Genomic DNA, 25,474 nt, shown 5'->3' on the forward strand with positions numbered 1-25,474 from the left:
ACACTGAGCCTGAAGCAACTAGTGTTCAAACTGTATGGCAAAATTTGGTCATGCATTTGAGCTAGAGATTTTCATTATGTTAAGAATGATCAGTTGAAGTCATTGAAAAACTTCAGAATGAAGTATGGAAGTTAAGAAACAGAAATGGATATAACAAAAATAATTCCGTTCTTCCAATTCCTAGTCAAACTAGATGGATGATTCTCAGCATTTCCAGATATTTGTGTGGGAGAAGAGAGAAAATAAGAATAATTCCTTGAGGCAAAGCTAAGTCAAGGAAACCAGACTATATTTAACTTAGAAATTAAGACCTTAAATTTCGAGAAACATTGGTGGTGTGTGCTAGGATTCAGAATATGAAGAACCACCATGAAAGACAACTTGCTGTCTAATTAAGATCCAAGTACAAATCTATATGCATTTAGAATTAATAGAATGTTCCCCAATCCTCATGAATGCTGTAGTTCTAGGGCATGGAAATAGTGGTAACTTGAGAAATGTACATTACTTTCTATTTGATCACTTCTGGATAAGTAGATTTTGTATTTTAATTTCCTAACTGCATACTTAGTTGTATTTTACTTTGAAAGATGCTGTTGAAAACATGCTACGCTTCTGCTATGCTTCTGCAGTGTTATCAGAAGTGTTCAGTACTGGAACAGAGTGGGATTTTCTTTGCCTTTTCCATGCCTTCCAGCTGATGGGTGGAATTTAAGTCCCCATGGTGCACAAACAGATGGGAAAATGTTGGTCGTTAGTTTTCAGTCATCAGTGCTAATTCTTTTATCTTCTGAATGCATTAGTCAAACAGACTATGCCTGTTAAGCAATCTGTAATATGTGCCATGACAGCCTTTTTTTTTTTTTTTTAACTCTACTGAAAATCTTTTCTGTGAACTGACATTGCCTACATTCTAATAGTTTAAGGAGGAAAATGCTTTATTCATGAACTAAATGATTGCCTAAAAGATTGTGGAACTTTGATGATTTTTAAGTACTATTCTTACTATTTTTGTGAAGTAATTCAACAACCAAGAATTGTATTTTGAAATAAAATTGGGGATTTTTGTAGGCATTGGTGATCTTATATATATGCAACTATACAGTGTTTTCTTATGAACAGACACTGTATTGGCACATGCTTTTATCCTTTCTTACCCAGCGTGCCACAGAGATAAATGCCTGGGATTTTTGGAAAACTGTGATGTTCTTTGTCACAGGCACGCACCCCTAAATCCTCATTTCTAGGCTGTAACAAGAAAGCAAGTCTGTTTTGATGAGAGATTAGGTTGCATATTCAGATTTTGGTGCCCATTTTTGCAACATGGAACCCAGAAGTGCCATGAAATAAAGAACTTGTATCCACAGAGCAGCTGAAATACTTTACTTACACAAGGATGGGTGAATGTCAAACAACATTTGTATGATCATTCCTTGACTGGTTTAACGTGTACCTATGATGGAAATAAGTGAGTACTAGCAGCATAACATAAATTTGTATCAATACAAATGCATCTATTTTAGCAATTATGTCAGGGTATTGGCATAAAATTTTCAGCACTGCATTATCTCCTGATTTTGTGAAAGTGTTTTTGTGGAGATATGTGTTCTATCCTCTTCAGTTTATTTTATATGCCTGTAGGGCACTTAAAAGGCTCTGAATTCAGCTTTGATTCTGTAGGCTGTGTCATCACAGACATAAGGGATTGAGCTTTGTGTTTGTGTTTTTATGATGTGGGTGGGATCAGGCATGCCAAAAATTAATTCAAACCTTTATTATATCACAAGTTAAGCTTATCCAGATGGCAGACAGTTCCTACTCCATGTGAAAGAATAGTTTTGGTAATGTGACAGGCATGGATTTATAGACAGCAATTCTTACAGTGTTGAAAGCCCTGGAACAGAACAAATATTGCAGACAGGTGATCATCAGTATCTTTCCTGTGTGAGAGGTGGAAACTCCTGCTGCAGGTAACCATTGATTCAAGGCTATGGAAGGAGTCCTATAAATGGTGCACTGGGCTAGCCCAGTTTGCAGAACTGTGCTCTCTGCAAGTTCAGGTAAAAGGAAGTGAGAAGTTTTTCTAATTTTATTAAGGGAGAATTGGTTTTCATGAATACACCTTAGCATGATGCCCTGCTGTGAAGGAAATCAGCTGAGCTGTATGATTTGTTCCCTGAATTTTCTCTATAGCTGCACAAGCCCATGCAAGGCATGCATGAAACATTTGTTAGGGTACCTGAGAGTTGTTACTTTGGTTTGTGATCCACAGATTTTAGTTCTGAATTTGTATGTATAGGTATGGAGTTTGGGTCCTTGTTGAGATTATTTTGCTAAGAGATTCTCTGGAAACAAAGGAAGAAAATAATTTCAATTTGGAAACTCAAGGCCCCTGTTTGCATTTCTTCAATACTTTTAATAGTTCAGGTTTCAATAAATAAGAATTTATTGATAAAAACCTTTTATTTTGGAAAATTATACCTGCCATTATGGTGGAGGGATGGTGGTGTTTTGATGTGGAACTTAACTAACTGCAAGTAACTTAACCACCTGAGAGAAGCTATAGTTTATAATTTGTAAAACGTAGTACTTTGAAGCTCAAGTCATCAGCCTGGAGTTATTGAAATTACCATTTAATAAAGTATCAGGTGTGTCCCCCTCAGACTGCAGTGATGGAAATTGCCCTATGAAGGACAAAGAAAGGGATTTTAAAGGCTTGTTTTTGTACAGATGAAATTTCCACTCACTTGCTTTTCTTCAAGATGTAAGAAAGGAAGGGGGCTGCTAGGGTTAGTTGCGTAACAGATATCCCTACTTGGGGAATGATTTTCTATCAGACCCACTCTTGTCTTCCACAAAGGGAGTATGTTGTCTTTTTTTTTTTTTCTTTCCATTTGGCAAGCTACATTAAGGGTCAATAAAGCCAAAACTGAAGCTAGAACAGCTTTGAGGTGACTCTACTCTTTGCCGTAGACAGTACTGAACTTACATATCTTTGTAGATAGCCTGTGAACATTTGTGATCCCTATTCTTTCTCTGCCAAGCCCAGGGGGAGGAATAGTAAAAGTAAATATTTAGAAATATGTATCCTTCATGGTAGACTTCTAGCCCTGAGTCAGCCTTTTTCATGGGTTTCTTTTGATGTTTTGTTCTGGAACAGGAATCTTTTCTTTACTCTGGAGTGTATAGAAATTGGTTATCTATCTTCCAAATACCTTAAGAATCTGTGGTGTCATGGGGAAGGGGCTTTCTTAAAGGTTTATGTGGAAAAAAGTTAAAATGAAAGTATTAAGACGGCAATCAATATTCTGAGAGACAATATTTAGATTTAGTAAAATAGCTTCTAGATGGTTCTAGGCTCATAAAGAGAACATAAAAGAGGTTACCCAGCTTGTGTCTGTCAGTTTTCTTCTTACTAAGCAGGCAAAACTCAATTATGATGGTGGCAGGTAGGGGAACTGTCAGTGGAGGATCTATAATTGTAATCACTAAAAACTTTTTTTCCCCAGCTCTTCTAGTAGCTGTATTGTTATTTCTGTGAAATAATTTTCTGCCTACAAAAATCTGTTGTTGAAATTAGTTGGAAGGAAGACAGGCTTTTGAACTGAGAGCAGCTGCTCAATCTCACTTAATGTTTTATTTCGTTGTCTGTGGTTTGCTAATGTGGTGAAGTCTTCAACTTTTTTTTTTTTTTTAGCTTTGCCTTGAGAACTATTCCTCATCTGTTCAGCATTGTGAATTTGTGTAAAGTGGTATCCAGTGCTAATGACCTAAACCACAACACTGTGCAGAGCAACTTTATTCCTTTTGCTTTGTTAATGAATGAGATTCAAACAAGTCTAATAGGAGCCACAATGAGGAGCCAGCTGGATTTGTGGGATTTGGTATCTTGAATGAAAATTTATGTAAGCCTGTCTTGGGGTGACTTTATGATGTGTATCCCATATCGCTGCCCTCTGCCCAGAAATTAATTTTTGTGCCTTTCTATGCTTTTAAACTGAGCCTGAGAGGGGGAAGGAAGAACTGAGCAAAACTTTTTCAAAGCAGTTTGCAGCTTGTTCAAGGTCACACAGAGATAGAGATTTTTTTTTTTTTCAGCTGCAGCAGGAGAGCGAGAGTGGAGGGAAGCACCTGGCTCGCTACTTTCCAGTCAGCTTTTGGCCAGTTGTTCAGCTGCTTTTTCTCCAGAGAGAGACTGAGGGTTGAACTTTTTTTTTTCCTTCCCTGGACTTTCAAATTTTCTCCCTTTTCTGCTGGACTGCTTTCAACCTCAGAGCACATCAGGAGGACTTTCCACTGGGCACAGAGGGCCTGGCCCTGGGCCAAGCCCCAGCTCCAAGGAGACCAAAGGGAGGACTCTAACACTTTCCCAGATTTTTCCTCCACAGCGGAAGATTTTATTACTTAGCATTATTTTCCTTTCCCGTGTGTTTGTTAAATAAATAGTTTTTGTCTCTTTCACTTTCCTTCGAGGAAAATTTTTTTTTCCCTGAACCTGGTGGGGAGGGGTGGTTGTGCCTTCTCTCAGAGGATATATTTCTAAATTTGGCTAAACTGGAACAAAGCCAATGAGGTTAGAGAGCAAGATTGCATGGCACCATGGAGCCCATGAGCATGTGGGATTTCCTGTATGTTTGCTTGTTCTCAAACAAATAGAGCATGATATCCTGATTACTGTGGCTTTCTTTTTAACTGATCATGCACTAAGGACTTTGGGAAGGATGTACTGTCAGCACAGTAACTGTGGCATAGATGAGAACATGCAGATATGTGTGTGTGTGTAAACCTTGGGTATCCTTCAATGTGCAAAACCTTTTTGTGGAATTAATGTGAAAAAGTAGGTCAATAAAGGGGTAAAAACTGAACTAATCATGTCACAGAAAGTAAAATGCAAAAATATTTTGTGAAGAACTACATTTAATCTTGGTCTATGTCCATGGTTAATGGCATTTTATAAAAAGGAGCAGCTTGTAAATCATGTAGTTATATTAAAAAAAAAAAAAAGAAAAAGTGAATCGTTCAGCCGTTAATGAAAAAAATGCTACCCTTTCCCTGTAGGAAATTGATGAACATAGATGAGAGAATACTATGTAAATGTTTCTATATTTGCATGTATATAAGTGCATACTGTTATATACATATGGAGTACGTAGAATTGACTAAAAATAGGTTAATAATATATGAATATAAACAGGTAAAAAAAAAGGTTTGGTGATGGGGTTGACAGATGACTGCACAATTTGCACACAGCTAGCATATTGTAGAACAATTGAACCATTGTAAGAACTGTGCAGAAGCCTGCTATTAGGAGAAAATTTTGGGGTTGTTTTGGGGTTTTTTAATAGCAACAGGTATATTAATTTTTTTTTTTTTTTTTAATATCCACACATTTCTCAAGGTCTACGGTATTTCTGATTGCCTTCATAAAACCTCATGAAGTCAAAGGTGGTAATCCTAAGTGATAGAGGCAGTTGTTGGGTCATCGTTTCTGTATTAAAAATATTTTATAATGCACATGGGACTTTCTACAATATGAATAAAGAAAAATTAGTTAGTTATTTCAAATATTTAAATAACCTGCATGGTCCATGAGTTTGAGAGAATAATATAAGGTATGCAAGAGAAGAAAGGATTTTAAGAATTTCAGTGAATCAGTCAGACTTTCAGGAATCTGAAACCAGTCTTCCAGCTAAAGTGGATTGATGCTGACCCTGGTTCAGAAAGCAGTTCCACCAGGAAAGCCTTCTGAGCACAACGTTCTCTGGGTGCAAAACCTGTGACATCCTATCTGGGAAGGTAAGCAAGAGGTAGTACCTAGGCAGAGAAATGCCCACATCTCTTCCCAGTCCTTGGGGAACCTCGGTAACTTAGGAGTCCTCAAGCAATGCCTAAACAAGATTACACTGCTGTCCATATTGTTGTGATGGCACTGAGTTTCTGGACACACAAACTAGTACTTAAAATTCTGTCCCTGAATATTGGAGATGGTTGAAGATGGCTGGAGAAGGTGTAAACCCACAGTTTTTCATGTGGTTTTCACCTATCCTGATAAAGTTAGACTGCTGATACACAAAATATATTGGAGTTCAGAGAGACAGAAGGAGATAAATAATTTTAAATCTTTAAATAAGGACACATTCCTCAGAATGGAGATTCCTGGGCCCTTTTTTTTTTTTGAGTAATGATAAGTAGATATATTTCTCATTTGGCAATCATAAGTTGTATTGCAACCTTGGACATAAGAAAGAGTAGGAAGGAATATTGGCCAAATAATAAATAGTACAGAAGGAAGTTTTAAGGCTTTCTAACATTTGCCCCTGTGAATGTTAAATTGATTTTTGGAATTCAGTTAATTCTTAAAAGAAAAAAAAGAAAAAAGAGAGACTGAGAGATTGATTGTTTATTGAATGTTTGCTTCTGAGTTAATAGTATCACTAATAAGGCTTCCTAACTGTAGAATGTGGTCTAAACTCAACTTTTAGCTTACCAGTGGGAATTTGGACATTAATCCATTGGATACAGCTACAGCAACATAGTCTTAAGAGTTTGCGACTGCATTTATACTTGGGTGCCTCTCCCAGGGGGAAAAGGGTAGCTTCTATAGGGACAGAGCACTGCAGAGGACTGTTCACATTTGATGAAGTTAGTAGTTCTTGTAAATTCTTACAAATCAAAATTTCCAGCAGTGCTTAGACTTCAAAAGCTATTGGGCTTCTTCTCTATCTTCTGGAACATTATTTGGGAAGGAAGAGTTCAGCTCCTATGGCATCCTGTTAAGCAAAAGCAGTATTCTTCTCTCTAGTATCCTAAATTAGCTCCAAGTTTAGCTATACAGAGATGTGACCATGGGATAAGCTGTAGTGGGGATGTACATTGTATCGTGTACTCTGCACTGAATCTGAAGCTGTTCATCTCTGGTCCATTGAGTGGGAAGTCATCTCAAACTGCACCATGTTCACAAAAAACATGGGTGTGCACATAGATTGGTACTGTGAGACTGTGCACATCGAACCTACCTCAGGCTATACTGCTTCTGAGCTCCTTAGCTAATCTTTAGGGTCACCATTTTTGCATATATGTGGAATTTAGCTATTCTACTCCGGTTTTCTGAAATGAAAGCTTTGAAAACATCAGAGATTCTACAGAGAGGTAAATAGACAGAAACTAAAAGAGAATTAAAAAACATGAAGTAGAGTGATCCTAATAAAAATTGAAGTATTTTGAATCATCATTGCTGGAGCTAGAAAGGAAATCTTTTGTCCTTTCACTAGCCAAAGGTATTTTCTCTTTGGCAGCAGGCTCAGATTTCTGATCATATGGGGATTCTATGCAAATCTGGTACTGTCTACTCAGTTATTACTGATCACAAGAATTCAGTCTCTTTTGCTGTATCTGTGTATGGATGTTGCGCTGCATAGCACAAATGCATTTCAGTTGCATTTTGCATTTGGTGTATTTAACTAGGTGTCTTTAGGATCACCTGTAAAATAATATATTTAAAGATGTTCCTTCTGCAGTCTTTCTAAAACAAGCAATTTATCATTGCAGACAAATACTTCTCTCAAAAATATTTTTGATATTTATGGGATATATTGCATAAAGTTTTGCAAAATATTTATCGTTTTTATTAAGAAATGACTTGAGAATGAGGATGTGTTGAAAATAAGTAAGCCAGTAACTTTTCATATGCATTAAAGCACTGCATGCAGAATTCAAGTGGGTTGTATTGAAATGGAATAAATGTGGAATAGCATTTAGAATATTAATAGAATAAACAAGGTATGCATATAAATTTGGAAATTAATAGCAGCATGGGGACAGTTTTTCTCATGTTTTCTTCAAGAGCTATGAACAGAAACCTAAGAACAAAGCAGGACTATATTCAGATAATCTGAATCCCATCTCTAGACATATGTGGGTTTCTTATTGTTTGGCCTACAAGGCTGTATATGTAATAGAGTACTCAAGTTCTTTAGCACAGTTCTGGCCATCTGAATCTAAACTAAAGGTACAATATCTGTGATGTCTGTTGCCTGCAACATGTTCCACACTAGTGGTGTGCCCCCTGGTTAGTAGTGGGTCCAGTCCTGTCCAAGGTCTTCATGACTGATGTGGGCAGTGAGACAGAGCACACCCTCAGTAAGCTCACAGATGGTGCAGAGCTGGGAGGCAGGGACGATACACCAGGTTAAAAATGCCTATTATTAATACCCTTAAAATATTTCTTTTTAAAGCAAGATCCTACTTTTAGATGTTCACCATTGTACAGGATCGCTTCTTTACTTAAATTCTGAGGGCTTCTCCTACAGCTGCTGCCACAATTGTCACCAAGCTTGATCAAACTGTCTGGTAGCATTGCGAACATTTCTCAAGAAATTAATGAATATAGAAGTACCCAATAAAAATTGCTTGGAACTGAGTCATTCCATATTATGTCCTTCCTTCAGTGACACTACATCTTAGAATGAATTAAAAGTGTGCTGCTGACCAAAGTAATTATCCTACTTTTCCTGAATTTGGTACATCAAAGGTCTTTTGGTTTCTTAACAAGGAAGAAAATGTTCTTCTGGCATTGTCTGGAGGTTATCTATGTGCAAGGAAAGATAGATACCTGCAAGACTTTGTGGGTTTTTATTATATGCAAAGTAACAAGATATGAAATAGTTTTGCGTCCATAATTCTACCTTCACCAGCAAACTCTCATGGGTCAATAAGTAGAAAGCAACACAAAAATCATACTTCCTAGTAGTGAAACAAGTACAATAAATAGTTGTTAAACCATCCTCTAAAGATACTATGATCTTCAAATCCACCCTTTATTTGATTTTGTATCATCTTTTTGATTTTATCTGTCAGGACAGAGAGTAGAAATTTGTTTTCATGGCACTATGAATGAAAGATTTTACACTTGTAAGTCTCCTTCCATTCCTTTTCACTAAGCATGAGAGTCAACTCCTCTCCTCTAATCTCGTTTAACGATTCAGAAGATATACATCTAATCTAAATTTGCTCTCTAGGCTCCCCCTTACAGTCAGTGCAACAAGAAAAGACTAGAAGAAAGTAGTGTGTTTTGTAGGAGGAAAGATTATTTTGCTGCATAGGATATGGTCTAATCTGAGGTGTTTGAGACAGCTGAGGTGAGTTATTTTTGATGTCTGTCTGTCTCCTGGTCACTGTGATGGAAACTGAAATGACCTCAGACTAACAGTTCAACACCTTAGGTTTGATGACATAATGCCTACATGAACTTGCTAGTTTTTCATGTCATATTTCACTCTGAGCGAGGAGCTGAGCCTATTGCAAGTTTTTCTTTGATACAATACTTACAGAGAAAGACCCTGAAAGAAGCAGTCATGCCTTCTGTTAATAATTTCTTATTACATTTGACCTCTGCTGCTGTGGTTTTAAGAAAGGCAGTCCTTGATACTTCTCATTTTTATTAGCGAAGGTGTTTGTCATACAAGCTGCTAAGAAAAGTAATTAAATTTACCTGAGGTCACTCTTATTTCATAATTCCTTGCCATTAAAAGCCATAGAGAGAACATTTAAAATTAATTAATGTTGCAACCTCTTAAAGAAGATACATGACAATTCACTAGTAATGTAACTTCTAGTAATGTAACACTAGTAATGTAAGCTTCTATGTCCACCAGAAATTTATATTTTCAAGGATGAGAGCTTTCTTATTAAAAAAACCCTAAGATTTCCCTTCATAGTGCAAATTCTTTCATTGACCATATTTAATGTAGAAAATACAAGTTTTCTTTTCATGCTGGTGGTATCTTTTCTCACGAATCTATTCATTTCACCACCCCTCACCCCCAAGGGCTCCTCTTAGTCCTTTGTCCTTTATATTGAATTTTGAATGAAACTTAGAGAAATTTCAGCCTGGCTTCTTTATGGACTACAGTTGAACTCATCAAGCTCACTTTCATTGTCTCCAGTTGGTGACAAATGTCAATTTTATTTAGCAGTGGGTGGTTCTCTTTGAGGTTCGATTGATGGCTGAAGCCATAAGAGGTCGGGCCAGCTGACAAGGTTACCCAGACCAGCTGTCTGCCCATCCCTACTGCAGGGGTGTCTGTGCTGCTTGTCAGTCACCTTTTGAACCACTGCTGGTTGCTGTGAAGTGTTTTAAGGCAGACTGTGGTCGGTGACAGCTGACTTTAAAGTGTTGCGCTGCAAATGGCGGTGGTTCCAAAACTCACTGAAGAGCAACTCGGACATCTGTGTAGCAAAAGCAGGCTGGACAGCTAGTGGGGCAAGAGTGTCAGCTGTGTCAAACAAAGCCAGCTTTTTGACATTCATGAGCCCTTCACTTTGCCTTTGCTTTTTTGTGTGTTTGGTTTTGTTTCAGGTTGTAATCAGCCTGCTGTCTAAGGACCCCAGCTCTGAAATGTTTTCGAACGGGACTGTGTAAGAGCCTCAGTTGTGTTTTGGGATTTCACTACACAAACCTAAAGTGCTTTTAATTCTTGTCTGTAGGCTGGAGCAAATGTGCTTCTGCAAGATGTTAATGGAAATATTGCACTTGATTATGCTGTAGAAGGGACTGAATCTAGCAGCATCCTTCTGATGTACTTGGAAGAAAATGGTAAGTCAGCCCTTCAGCTTTTGGAATGCTTTTATTGAACATGTCATAAATATGATAAGGATGTATACTGATCTGATGTAAGTCACACTAAAACCAATTGAACTATATTAGTTTGGGGATGAGGGGGAGGAAGATGATTTGTAACCACAAAAGTTTTTAGTGTACTTAAATTGGAACAACTAACAAAGGTTAATGGCAGTTGTCATTGTCAAAACTGCTTTTCATCTTTTGTATGGAGATGTTAGAATGTAATTTCAAAGCAGAAAAACTTCAGCAATGCAGAAGCTTTTAAAACAATTAATTTTACTATTCAAGGACCAGGTTTTACATTTTGTTTCATTTCCCATGTATAGTTTCAGGGAAATTTTTTTTGAGTGACAGACTGCTAAATAAATAAATAAATCTTTACAAATAATTTGGATGAAAATGCATATGATACTTTATCCCTTATTCAAAAATATTCGTATTGGTTTGAGTTTTTTTTAATTGTGAAAATACTGTAGCTAGGTTTCTATTATGAATTATGCTTAATATGTTATAGATGACAGGACTTGTATCAAAAAACTGGATTTGTTGCTCATCAGTTCCAAACTTAGATAAGAGTTCTGAAGTGAGATTTCTGGCATTGCTTTTGACTATGATAGGTTGTTTTAACATTGTATGTGGCTCATCTTGACACTGAGGAAAAGGCATTAAGCAAATATGATGAGCAATAACATAAAAAATGTGTATTTTCAACATTGCCTCCATATAAGAAACCTTCTTTAACATAAACTAAGTTAAATTATATTCTGTTAATAAACATTTAAGGAAAGTGTCAAGGAAATCACAGTGTCAGGTCCTATACTGCACACATCCAGTGTATTGCATGTTTCATAATTTTGTTTTCTCAGTGCGTGGCAGTGTCTTCACAGCTCTGGTTTTGGATTTTTCTAATGGCAAAGCAGCTATTAGCTTCTAAAAATTTTATTGCTTTAAAAAATGTAGACATTTGCTGTCTAAATATTCCAAGTACTTTGATTCATATTTAACAGGTAACATGCAAAACTTCTGTAGCATACAAGATGTAGTCTGCTTACTTGCAACTGTTAATACAAGTCTATCAGGAAATGTTTCCTCTTTCCTTGGTTTGTCACTTTTTTTGTTTGGCTGCAAAATGAGATAGATTTGGGGAAAAAAAATAAAAGATTGGTTAGTTTCTACAGTTATCAGTGGTATCTCTTTTACAGTAGAGAGGAGAGGCACTATTCCTAATTAAACAGTGATTATGTGAATGTGGGAAGTTACCAAATTAAAAAAACATAAACATTTTGAAGGTGACATCTACCTCTACTAACTTTAGATGGGTAAGCTGAAGCTAATCATCCAGACCTTTTCGTCAGTAGAGCAAAAGAGGAAATGCGTGTGTTCTTTCATCTCTTCCTAGCCTGGCTAGGTGAGGAGAACTGACTTCCAGGACTGTTTCTGCTGACTAAGAAGAACTTAAGTTGACAAGTTTTAGGGTTAGATTGTTAGGAGAGATCAGTCCTACCCCTTGGCATGAAAAGCTGGGCTTTGGGTGATCAGTGTCAAAATGCCCATCAGCTTTGCTTGGTCTGCTAGTATTATTCTTGGAACAATAGACAGCTCAAAGTATCCTTATTTTGCGCTTACTTCTGTTAATAGTAGTTAATACCTACTGAAATATTTGTATAGCCTACCACGATTAATAGTAACTGAGGAGGAGATTCTTGAAGGAAATTAAGCTGTAAGAATAAGTATGAATTACTTTGAATTTCCCAGAGTAAATGTTTCTCTGTGGATTGTTTTGGTGAAGTTCTCCTCATGGCAGTAATCCCCATGCGCACCTGCATGTGAATACAACGTCAGGACCAAGTCTTGTTTTACAAGATTAGCTGATCCCATTGTCAATACCATCTTTGGCCTGTAGTGTTGAGAAACACCCAGCCATAGTCTCACCCTTTAATAACAATGTGTAAAGAATATTTCCCCATTCTCTGAACTTCCCTGCATTCCTAAAATGCTTTCATAATATTCTGCATTCAGCTGTGCAGCCTGGTTTACAATGTTAAGAAGAGATTTGTGTGTAGAATAGACTATACTCTAATCATTGCCTCTGATTGCAGAGTTCATGGAGAAAAGTGCAATTAGGTACCTTATGCTCAGCTAACGAGCAAACCAGAAGCTATCAATTTACTTCAATGAAACAAAGCAAGATTGGAACAAGTAGCTTTGAAGCCACAGAAAACTTTTTTAATTGGGAACATTAGAATTCTTAGAAGTCTAGTGTGTATATAATTCCTTACAGATTTCACTTCTATGGTAGCTCACTGTATCTGTTTAATTTCACTACAGATCTTAGTGACTGAACTGCTCTTCATTGTTTGAAAAAATCTAATTTACTCTGTGGAAGGCCTGGAGCCATAAGGGATAACAATAGCCTTGGATGCCTTTAATGATTTCTATATTTTAAGACAGTTACTGGAGTTAGTTCTTTGAGTTCTGCTTGTAAATGATCTGTTAGGGCACAGGAGTACCACAAGTACAAAATATTGTAGTCATCTAGCAACTGCCAGAAAGCTTCCATATATACTTTATTGTTATGGAATATAACATATGAGGATGTTAGATGGAGATTTTATTACTGAAGTCTAATGAAATTATTAGAATTTCATTAAAAATTCTCTTTTCCTGTATAGAAATTAGCTTTCTCTGCTGTTATATAATGTTATATAAATAATGTTACATTGTATACTAAAAGTGATTATTCACTGAAGAAAGCAATTAGCAGACTTCAGTTACCTAAGAGAACACAATTCGAGGTATATATCCTGTGTATATTAAGAGCATTGTTTCTGTTGGGTAAAAATTCTGGCATATTGTAAGCTTCATTTAAGATAACCCTAACTGAGGATGGAAGGGAAAATACAACAACCTGTTTCATGTTTAGGAAAGTGAAATATCTTAACCATATGATATCAGATCATGTTCAGGGGGCACTCAGAAGCCTAGTGGGCTCACGGGCTCAAGGACTTTACTTGGGTTGATTTATCTAAAACTAATGTCTCGTAGTCTATAGCCAACCCTTAGAGAAAAAGAGATGCTTTGAAGGTAGGCATCTGTAATGAGGCACATGAATTAGGATCTGAACTGCCTGCTTTTCATGTGCTCTGAAGGCAGCCCAGAATGGCCAGCTGAGACATAGAAGTCTGCTATGCAGGATGACTCTTAGGATATTGAAATTTACAGGTCTATATGTAGATGCCTATTCAGTAGTCTGTGGTCCTATCACGAACAGTGATAGGAAATGCTGACTATAGAGAGCAGAAGGGTTATTAATTTGACCAGCCTCAAGGAAAACACTAGTAAAAGCTGTTAAATCTGTTCTATGCCAAGATGTCAGTGGTTCTCCATGCTACTGATGGTCTTGGTTTGCTATGATAAGAAAGTCATGACATTTAAGGACTTCAACATCTGCCAAGACAAGGCCAACTAAGAGCAGGCCAGGTGGGACTGGAGATTCTACTTCTCTCTAGGCTGCCTTCCAGTGCTAAGCCATCTTTATGTCATTTCTTTTCATTTTGTTTTCATTTGAAATTTTCTTTGTTGCCACTTATGCCTTTAGCTTCATAGCCATTCATTGTTTACTTTCAGGAAATGTCTCCCTTCAGAGGTGAAATGAAAATAATAATGTAAAAAGGTGATTTTTTTTTTTTTCACTACTTGTCCTGTTTCGTTTTAAACCTGATTGATTATTGGAATCATCAAGAATTTCACACAGCACCTTCCATAACCTTTATTTTGATCAATAACAGTTTTATATTTTAAGGCGAATCTTTTGATTCATTAATGGCATTTTAAAACCATCAAACTTTAAATGACTGTGAGTGTATTCTCTGTTTCTGGAGGCAGAATGTTCTATTGTAGAACTGTGTCAGTGAAACTCTGATCATGGCATATGATCTTTTTTTCCTCCTTTTCCATTAGGCTGTTTTAAGTATTTAACACTTTGAGGAATGCAACATTTTTGTTTATTTCCTTACTTGGTATTTAGTTGTATAGTGTATTGCATGACTCAGCTATAAACTAAAAATGATTGACAGATAGCTCTTGTTTCTGTATTTGCCAAGTCACAGGAGGTGACAAATTCATTGTAATTCATTTCCCAAAAAAGAGTTGTTCTCTTTTGTCCTCCAAGATCTCAGGCTTCAGTTTTCAGTAGGACAACTGTGCATTCCAAGAACATCAGCCTTGTTATTTAATCTGAAAAAAGAATATTTGGACATTTACATCTTTCTTTTTTTTCCCCTTTTTTTAAAGAAATGTCTACGTATCACACACATCTGAAAGCAAATTTAATAGCTTTTTTGTCTGTTGTTTAGTGAGAATTTCATGCAGTAGCAGATCATTACAAAAGCAAAAGAAAACCATCTGTTGTGATTTTATTTTTTGAAGAATGACTATATTTAAATAACATATCTACCCGAAGGTACAGATGGTATTCCTTTTTCTAGTGTGACACAGGTACAGAAGAAAAAATGGGTATTGCTTTTCTGCAAAGTATTTTACACAGTATTACTCACTTTCTGTGGGGGCAAATTAATTTTAAATAGCTGGTTAAAGGTTATTGACCTTTGATGGTACTAGAGATTTCATGCACCTTAAGCAAAATCTATTATGCTATTCCAAGGTGGGGGAATAATGGGTCTGTTCCCTGAATATTAAAAGGATCATATTCAGGTGTCTCAGAAAACTGCATATAGAGCCAAAACCATGTGCAAGCCCTATCCCTTTATGTGGTTTTGCATGGTTTAAATCAGTTAAAATATTGTGCAGATATTGCAAATACAGACCATGGTTTGTTAAATTCTTATTATCAAGGGGATTACTCTTCAGCTGCAAAATAGAAGAAATAAATTTATTTTTCTACCTCGCAGCAGTGGGTAGAATGAAAAAAAATAAAAGCAGCTATGCGTTAGTACGGAATCCTACACTGAAGACAGTTTTTAACATTAGCCAGAAATAGCCAACTTCTAAATTACTACAATAAGGAGAATTTCCCTGAAGCCAACAGTTAACAACATATGGGGAATGACATGTGCAGGAAAATCTGATTTAGAAAAGTAATGGACAAGGATTGAGAAAAAAATTGCTGCAAACCTGACACTTTACAGTAATCTAGAATGTGATAGGAAGATATACCAAAACTATTTTTGATTTAAGCTATAAGTTAATTTGAAGTTATCCCTAAAATCTGGTGCGGCTGCACTAAAAAATCCCACAAAGCTGCTCACCCATTCCCTTCCTGACAAGGGGAGCAAGACTGCTTATCAGTTACTGTCACAGGATAAACAGATTCAGCTTCGTGAAAATTGTCAGCTGGAATAGGTTCAGGTAGTGAGAAACAGAAAGACAAACATTAGAACAACACTTTTCCTCCCCTTTTCCCAGGCTTCTCTCCTTCACTCCAAACTCTTCTACCCTCACAAGCAGCACAAGGAGGCATGGGGGAGCTCGAGTCAATACATGGCAGTCTCTCCCTCTGCCCCTTTTCTTCTTCACACTTTTCCTCTGCTCCAGTGTGGGTTTTTTGCAGGTGTGGAGCTCCTTCAGGAGCATCTGTCTGCTTTGCCATGGGTCACACTTGGCTGCCAGGCTCAGCTGTGTCCTGCTGAGGGTCTGCTAGAGATCACAGGACAGCCCCTGGCTCTCCCGACACAGCCTGTCCCTACAGCTCCACAGCTGCCAACACTTGGACAATACATCTCGTTGTGTGCTTCTCAACACTCTGGCACTTTTGTGAGAATAAGATCAAAATGAAAATCCCAGTTGTGTGTATTTTTCATCGGGTTTGATTGTTATTAGTTAAAAGGAATGAATGTGTACACCAAAACGTTTTGATGTTGAGGTTGTGCTACAGAAACCCTTAAACAGATTTAGTAATCCAACAAGAGGAAAAAAATCTTAGAGTTGCTTCAGTGCAGTCAAGAAAAGCAACAGATATAAATTAGTATCATTTCAGAAAAATACTGGTCTAGATTGTAATATTTAAAATTATTTCACAGACATAAAAGGAATTATTGCTAATATACTGCAGTTAGAATGGAGTAAATGCCAACACATACAGATTGTTAGCACTAAAGATCAGCAATCTTCAGCTAAAACTAAATCCCCTGACATATTTTCTATTTCAGAACCATATGCACCATGATCTTGATTTATCCTTACAAATTTTCTTTCAACAATATTGATGCAGTAGGTTGATAGAAAAATAGGCAATCAAGACCAAACAGCCTCAGGGTTGCTCAAGGTTTATTTCACTTTGATTCTTGTTGATCAGGAATCACCTACCCATAAGATTATCACACACAAAAAATCTATTTTCTGCAGAAAGCCTGAATAATTGATGGTAGGAGTTAGGTGTTGGTGTTGCCACTAAGAACAAAGGAACAAATTAAATGTTTCAGTAGGTCCTTTCACAAAACGAAGCCCATGGAAATGGGACACATTAGAAAATGTCATAATTGAGAATGCTCATCTTCCTTTGGCCTTTGTGTTTTCTAATACAAGCATGAATAAGCTGCCTTAATTTTTAATTTTTCTTGTTCTTGGGGGACTGGCTTTGAAGTCTTAGATTCCTCTTAATATTTTTGTGCTTCCAGGATGTTACCCATATGTTTCTGTCAAAGGGAAAACCTTTAAATTCACTAACTTTTGACACTGAAATTAACATTTAAAATTATAGCCAGTAGTTTATGATCTGGTTTTCTAACAGAGGCTAGAAGGAAAACAGGCATCTCCTTGACGAATAGGCTTTGCTAAGATTTGAAAAAAGATTGTGAAAAATATCAGAAACTGGGGATATCCTTTCAATATCCTTTCAGACAACTTATCAAGAAATAATCTAATTCATTACCATCAGAAGCATATTTTCACTTCTTTATAGACTTCCTAAAACTATAACCTTTATAAAGTTGGAAAAAATGTCAGTGCCCACAGTGCACCCACAGGCCCCTGCTCCCAGGGGCTTGGCTGCCTATGCTCAAGGCCAGCTGTGATGGCCTTGTAACCTGGGAGCTGTCAGATGGGAAAGAGGTAAGCTGTGAGGCAAAGCTGGGAGCAGCACTGTCATAATCTTTCACCCATCCTTTATCTCTGCAGCCACATTTAGTCTCAGGTCCTTGCTTGAGGTAGTCCTGTACCTAGCCATGATCCTTGCTGATGCCTACCCTGGACCACTGACTTGATTCCTTGCTTCATCTGATTTACCTGTATTTGTTGCTAGAGGCTTTTCTGGCAATCACAGGACTTCTGTTGGCCCTGATTCCCATCACCAGACCTGCTCGATTTTAATTTTTGGGTACTGTGGGACTGTGCCCTGGTCAGTGAGGGTGCTGACCTGCCTGGCCTGTGTTCACCTTCAGCTCCTGAATCCCTTGCATGTGTTGAGTAGTCTGCTTTTACTGGTCTCTCACAAAAAAAATTAACTATAACATATTAAAACCTTGCAGTACGATCTGTAGTGTAGAAACACCATCTGTGATGATCTCATTTCAGACATGATATTTACCACAAGTAGCTGCAGACAGTGATATACTTCTTTTGCTTCTGTGTTCTAGTATTAATATTACAAATAAAATAATAAACATGCAATATGTATCCACAAATGAATGCATTAATATTAAGCCTTGAGATTGTGCCAGTCTTTTGAAATAAATTACAAAAAATATTTTTGTTTCCATACATGTTAAGAGACAGTTCACTTAACTAATTTTAGCTGAAAGGATCATCAATGTCCTTATTGTAGAAGAGAGAGGAATAAAAGCATGTTCGCTAGAGTGGGAGAATTGTCATTCTGGTATCTACATGAGGAGGAGGTGGGAACTTCACTTCTGACAGCATATTCAGACTAGAAGGAAATAAACCTTATCAGCCCAGAAAGCCAGCTGTACCTTGGACTGCATCCAAAGCAGTGTGGGCAGCAGGTCAAGGGAGGTGATTCTGCCCCTCTACTCCATACTGGTGAGACCTCACCTGCAGTGCTGCATCCAGCTCTGGGGTCCCCAGTATGGGAAGGACATGGACCTGTTGGAGCGAGAACAGAGGAGGCCACCAAGGTAAGCAGAGAGATAGAACATCTCTCCTATGAGGAAAGGCTGAGAGAATTGTGCTTGTTCAGCCTGGAAAAGAGAAGGTTTTGCAGCGACCTTGTTGCAGCCTTCCAGTACTGAGGAGAGCCTACAGGAAAGATGGAAAGAGACTCTTTACATGGGCATGTACTGAGAGGACAGGGACAATGGTTTTAAACTGAGAGTAGGTTTAGATTAGACTTTAGGAAGAAATTCCTTACTGTGAGGATGGTGAGGCACTGTAACAGGTTGTCCAGAGAAACTGTGGATGCCCCATCCATGGGAGTGCTCAAGGCCAGGTTGGATGGGGCTCAGAGAAACCTGGTCTAGTGAAAGGTATCCCTGCCCGTAGCAGGGTGGTTGAACTAGATGATCTGTAAAGTTCCTTCCAAACCAGCCTATGAAACTAAACATGCTTCACTAAATATATGTAATGGTATCTTTAAAGGCAGACAGGCAAAACCCTCCAGCAACAGTCAGTACTGCTGCAGTGAATTGGAGCTATAGGCCTCAGTAGTTTTGCAAATATACATTCTTTTGCAGAATGTGAAAATACTAGCTTCCCTTCTCACACGGTAAATGTTGCTGGCATGTAGCTGTTTGTATGCTGACCTTTGAAAATCAGATTCATATAATGCCAGGTGATATGCACAAGGGCTATTGAACAATGTAATCTCACAATAATAATGCTGTTGACAAGGTTTTTCTAAAACTTTCAGCAGATAAAGTAATAGCTACATCTGAATATTTCAATGAATGAAAGTCAGTATTTAAAGAATTGTACCATGACTTTTTTTTTTAACATGTCTATTGTATTCTACGCTGCAGAGAAGAAAAATACAAATTCTAAAATGTGGTATCCCCTGAATTATAGAAGAGTAGGAGAGGCCCATCATACATGGGGTGAAAAGAGTCTTGCATCTACAGCTCTGTGCAGGAAGGGCAGATATAGTTACAAGTGAGAGAAGACTCACTTGTAGAAGTATGAGAAGAGAGAATGGCTTCTCAAAGCTGTTGCAAGTTTTTAATGTACATTTGTGTTTGCAAGACAAGATGCTGTTGACCTCTCCTTAAGAATGTTAAGCCCATTGGAGAATGAGACCTGTATGCTACAGCAAGAGTGGCTGCTGGGGGTGTGTGCAATGGGTGCGAAGAGTGCTTCAGTGTTTTGCTTTGTGCTGGTCCCAGGAACAGGTGTTCCCCTTGCATGCTTCTTTCTACTGGACATTTGTGAGGAAAATGTGTTTAATAGCAATCCTGTTTGCCTTGTATTTCTTTATCACTGAAACTTTTGGAAAGTTATTTTTGCATTATTTAGCTGAGGTTTTTCTATTCCTTTCTATAACCATATGCCAGAGAAGGTGAGACAGCCAAAGCACATGAAATGGCCTTGTCAGGTGTTTTTCTTAAACAGTGAGAGGTAATTTATTTTGTAGCTTTTAGGTTATGCTCCTGCCTGACATCAGCGCTGATACTCATCACCAAATGTGTGCCCTTCAGGGTCACTGCTTTTTTAACTGTTTCTTCTCCATCTTACCTCCTGCAGAATTCCTGAGCGTGTAGCTCTTCTGATTTTACAGGGTATTTGGAGGTTTTTCTATAGTATGTCTTTTTTTTTTTTGACTTTTCATTTTCTGCAACGTGAATCTGTTTTCATAGTAGATGGCAATGTGTTTCTCTTCCTCCTTTTATTCATGCTGGCTGTTGTCCCATTTCAGCTGAATATCTAAACCACACTTCCCCTTTGAAAAGCAATGTGAAGGTCATTCTTTGATTCAGGTGGTGAGAATTACTTACTGTATGAGCAGCATTTTGTTGTTCCATCTAAATTCCTGGAAAGTATCACTCCCTGGGGATGGAGAACAGACTCCCCAGAATTATGAGCTTGATTAAAGGAAAGCACTTATTGACAAGGTCTCCTTGTTTGAGCCTCAGAGAATGATACATGTGCATGCTTGATAAATCTGCTTCTCAGCTCCCCACCAGAGAAGTCTTTGCTCAAAGCCTAATAGCTCCTGATTTCTTGGAATTCAAAACTACACTTCTAAAGCTGCAACTTAGATTATTTTTACATGTTTTCATTATATTTTTTGTAAAGGTAGAGAAAGGGAAACTCTATTGTTTCTGTAACATTTTCAAACCCACTCTGGATATTTAAGAAATGAAGTCTGTGGAACCATGTCACTTTGGTACTTCTCTTGCCAGGCTAATTTACTTCTATTTGTTTAATGAAATATGTATCATTCCTTTATACAACTGTTAGTTTGAAGCCAGTAAAGCTGTCTTGAATAGGTTTTGGATTAATACAGACTGGATTTTGTTGCACTGTAGCATGGTTTATGTGTTTTCTCTGAGCTGATGGCTACATTACATTTACAATAGAAAATAATACGGCAATTAATGCAACTGAATACTTTTCTTGATTTCTTCTTCAACATGAGCAGAGTTAATCTTTCAACGGCCAGGCTTTTTGTGGCCCCAGACAGGTCACACCAAGGTTCTATAAAAGGAATTTACACGTAGTAAGGATCAATATTTCACTGCTAATATAAGAATGTACTGATATGTTAATTCTCTGTCTCTGTTGGGTGTAAGTCAGTAGTATATTGCTAGAAAAGGCTGAGTGGACTCAGCTGGCCCCTGCCCTCAGCCTGTAAGCATTACTGTAATTTATGTTAAATGTGATGAAGGAAATAAACCGACAATAACTGTGTTTCACTCTCAGTATTTTTTTTTTATTATTATTTTTTCATTTTTCTTCCTGGGAAAATCAGAAACTGGTATTTCTGACTTGTGGATTGTGAACTTAGTTTTTGTTTTTGAGTGTTTGAGGTATTCCCAGAAAAAAGAGGCAGTACATTAATTTCCACCTGTTTCCTCTCTCCTTGAAACCCAAAACTTGTTCTAATTGTTTACCAGACATATCAAGAGGAAGAAAAAATTGACATAAGTTCTGTCAGCAGTACTTAAGTATGGATGCCTTTAGCAAGTATAAAATGCTTCATATATTTTTAAACTTTAATCTTTCCTTCCTTAGAACATTAGAAAAAACTTCATCTGGACCAATGAAGTTTCATTTTGTCTGCTGAGTCTTCAATGTTGTATGTTTAAAATGTTAAGTTAGCACTGCAAATGATAATTAATTTTGGGTGTATATTGCCCTTAGGTATTTGGGAGAGTTCTGTCACTGGGACAAGAATGTTAAACCGTCAATTTACCGTTGCAAAAAGCAGGAAATAGGCAGAAACAGAAAGGAAAAAAAGGATTTGACAGATGTCATGCAGCACTGCATAAATATCATAAATTTCATCAGGTAGTTTCAAATCATTACTCTGAAATGTGATGAAGGCATAAAAGCTTTAGTTCTGACAATATACATTGATTTTTAGGAGACACGGAGAACATTCTATGAAATTTGCCTTGTGTTCTGGTCTACCAACTGTCAGGCAGTAGCATGTTAAACACATTCTCCTTTGGGGACATTGTCTAATTTAATCTATCAGTATAAATCTCTAAGCAGATAGATAGATATAGATATATACATGTGTGTGTTTGTCTAAATTACATTCACATGAAAGATCACAGGGTTAATTCAGATACACAAAACGTAATTTTATCCATGTCATATTTGCATTTGTGTTTTACATTTGGTGTTCTTTAGTATCATTTTGGTGACAGAAGAGAATAGGAAGACAGTGCTCCCACTGAGCATTTCACTTCAGAGCTGAAACTCTTACGAGTGTTGCAGGCAACAGAACATAAAGTAGTGTGTACAGTGGCATGTTAGAAAAAAACATGTTTGAATGCTTTTGTGAACTATGTATCATACACCCATTTATGCAAGTTCCAGGGCAGATTAAAACTAAGAAGTTCAAAATATGATTTTACCCTGAAACATGCTTTAATTTTTTTTTGTAATGTAAAGAACTTCAAGAAGTGTTGAAGAAAAAAATGTTAAGTTAAATACATATAATTAAATTAATTTATAGTTCATCATTTTCCAGCTTAGTGACAAATGTAGAAGAGAAACAAAAAATCATTTATTCATATGAGTTTTTGCGATGTCATGTCCAGGACAGAGAGCAAGGATATTTATAGTCAAATTACATTTTCTATATATGGGGTTTAAATCATCACATGGAGCTAGAAGCAGAGGAATGAAGCCCAAAATTTTGGTTATTTATTCCAATCAAACCACAGCCAGTTTCTAATTTAACCACTTCACACTTTTGTTGTATCCTGTTTCTTATTTTAAACCTCTTCAGACTGGAGACCATGCTTTCTTTTGGTTATAGACTGCCTTCCTTATCTTCTTTTTAGCACTGTTCTTTGACAACTGTTCTTTCAGTAGCATTGCTGACACAAGCAGTCCCATACCCTTCATTCCTTTCATCCCCTCCCATTTGTTCCTACCGCCACACCACATTTCCTCTTGGTTTATAGGGCCTTGGAATGGTCTAGGCTCAGCTGGGGAACTAATCCTGGTTAAAAATAACTTAGGCACATAAAAAAGTGTTGAGTTTTAATGTCATTTGCTTGACTTCACTCTCAAGCAGTTGAGCCACCAAATTTGAGGGACTGGTCTGGGTACTGTGATGTATATGCATGGCTGAAAGAATGCAACCAGGAAAAAAAATTAAGTAAGTCCCAAACACTTGACTGGCTTCCTTAGATTTTTTAATTCTTTTCCCAATCACAGCTATTTCACAGTCTCAGTGGGTTTCATGATATTGCAAGTTCTTTACCTGAAACTGCTCTTGCAGTGAGTAGGAGATCAGGGCAGTTTATTGGATATTCCTCACTGACTTAAATCATCCATGTATTGACTGATAAAAATAGGAATAAACTTTTTGGTAAATGTAGGTAAGTAAAGGCTCTAAAAATATACACTAAAGTCTAATTAAATGTTGATTAAGCTTTTAAAAACCCAGAAAATCTTTATTGATGAATAAAATAGCAGAAGGTTTTATCCTTTTCTTTTTCTAGGTGTAGAGCTGAATTCCTTGCGCCAAATGAAGATACAGAGAGCTGTGACAATGCTTACAGATGTCCAACAGCTCATCTCAAGTGGAGGCAGCGTGAATCAAAAGAATGACGAAGGAGTTACCCTGGTGAGTAGGAACATGTAATCACCACCCTGGAAATATGCATGTATTGCAACAAGTTCAGCATGTTTGCAAGGCAATTCTCTCAAGAAGGAAAATAAACCACAATTTTGGTTGTATCTGGCCTTTTGAATATAGGTGTATGTCAATTCCATGCATAATACAGATTTTAAAATAGGGTAGTGCAACATCTCAGTGACAGTTTTTTTGCTCCTGGCCAGTAAATATGCAACATAAAAATTAATAACAAAAATATTAACATCATAGTTTCAAGCTGCCAGGAGATACTTGTGGTCTCTGACAATCTATGTGAGAGAGGGGCTGAAACTTCACTGAGTGATCCCTTTTGTTGTCTCCTATCTTCTGGCTGACTCCTACTAGAACATGTAGTGATCCCATCTTGATTCAGTGTATTGAAGCATTCACCATGTGTGGACAGGAACTCTTGCTCCCAAATTTGCATGTTATTTGTAATCACGGGATTTCAATATACTTTTTTATGCAAATAGATCTTCTATCCCTTTGTTTTGTCCAGACTTCTACTTCTTCAGCTGCCAAATAATTCCAAATTCATGTGTATTTCCATAGCTTGTCTGTGGAACGTTCCCTTTGTATATAAAAATCTTCAACACCATTACCAATCAATCAATCAATCACTCAATGGTAAATCAGCAGTGTTAATATATTGAATAACTTTTTTAAAGTACTTTGTTTTTTTCTCCAAATACTGTACTAATATAATTAGAGCACTAATAATTATTACTATCATTCTGCATTTGCATTGAATTACATTTCATGATACTGAATTAATATACTGAGTGATTAATGTTCCATACTTTAATACCTGTGCAGTGTTTAACCTATAATCAAAAAATCAGCCTCATATCTGGGATGGGTGCATCCAGCCACTGGTTCTCTCTAGAAACAGAGCACTGTGACTTTTGGGATGGCCACCCCAAGGCAGTCAACAGTTTAAAAACAGGAGGGAAGCAGGGATGGGGTGGGAAGAAACAGCACAAGTTTCAGTTTATTTCATAAAACCATTAATTTACCTTGCAGTTTTCTGATATTTTTACCTAAGCTGCTAAATCACATAGATATTGTACTTAACTTCTATTGCTATTTTAGTCAGAATTGTCTTAGTTAAACTGAGTTATGAACTTAGATAAATCTTACTTTATGAAACCTTTTCTGTAGTTAGCTGGAATAGTTGAAATACATTTCTGAAAGATGTTTAGCAGAACTGGAAATACTGGGAGAAAAACATTGTGTATACTTAGGTTTTTTTGCTGTTTGCTTAGTAGAATGTTGATGAAAGGGATACTTTTTGCCTGAACAGTTTTTATGCTGTAATCCGATTTTTTCAAGGAGTAGATACAAAGTAGGTAATTCTGCTTTTCTTTGAGATTTCTATTACGTGAAACTTTTGTCTGACAAACTGGTGGAAGATACAGACTTGGTTAAACAATTCTCTCTTTATTCATGGGTGTCGAGTCAGCGAGTCTGACATAGTTGTATACATATCAGAGTGTTCTGGGAACAGTGTTTTGTTCCTCTACATCTACCTGTACAAAAAAGACAAGCATCTCTGTTTTAAGTCTCAAATCAGTTTTGTTTTCTCTTGACAGAATACATATCTAAATCCA

The 25,474-nt window shown here is 37.1% G+C and overlaps 1 protein-coding gene across 6 annotated transcripts in view; it reads left to right on the top strand.

Annotated features, from left to right (window-relative positions):
* The window catches only part of MYO16 (myosin XVI), a 367,375-nt gene that overhangs the window by 144,565 nt on the left and 197,336 nt on the right, over positions 1–25,474 (top strand). For all 6 annotated transcript variants that reach the window (XM_042038442.1, XM_042038458.1, XM_042038424.1 and 3 more), the window contains exons 5-6: positions 10,486–10,594; positions 23,710–23,834. In XM_042038442.1, the coding sequence (XP_041894376.1) occupies positions 10,486–10,594; positions 23,710–23,834 (234 nt within the window). The remainder of the gene's footprint in view (positions 1–10,485; positions 10,595–23,709; positions 23,835–25,474) is intronic.

Source organism: Corvus kubaryi, unplaced genomic scaffold, assembly GCF_017639235.1.
Source record: "Corvus kubaryi isolate FWS band 111438036 unplaced genomic scaffold, C.kubaryi_AGA036_p1.0 133, whole genome shotgun sequence".
Classification (NCBI taxonomy): domain Eukaryota; kingdom Metazoa; phylum Chordata; class Aves; order Passeriformes; family Corvidae; genus Corvus; species Corvus kubaryi.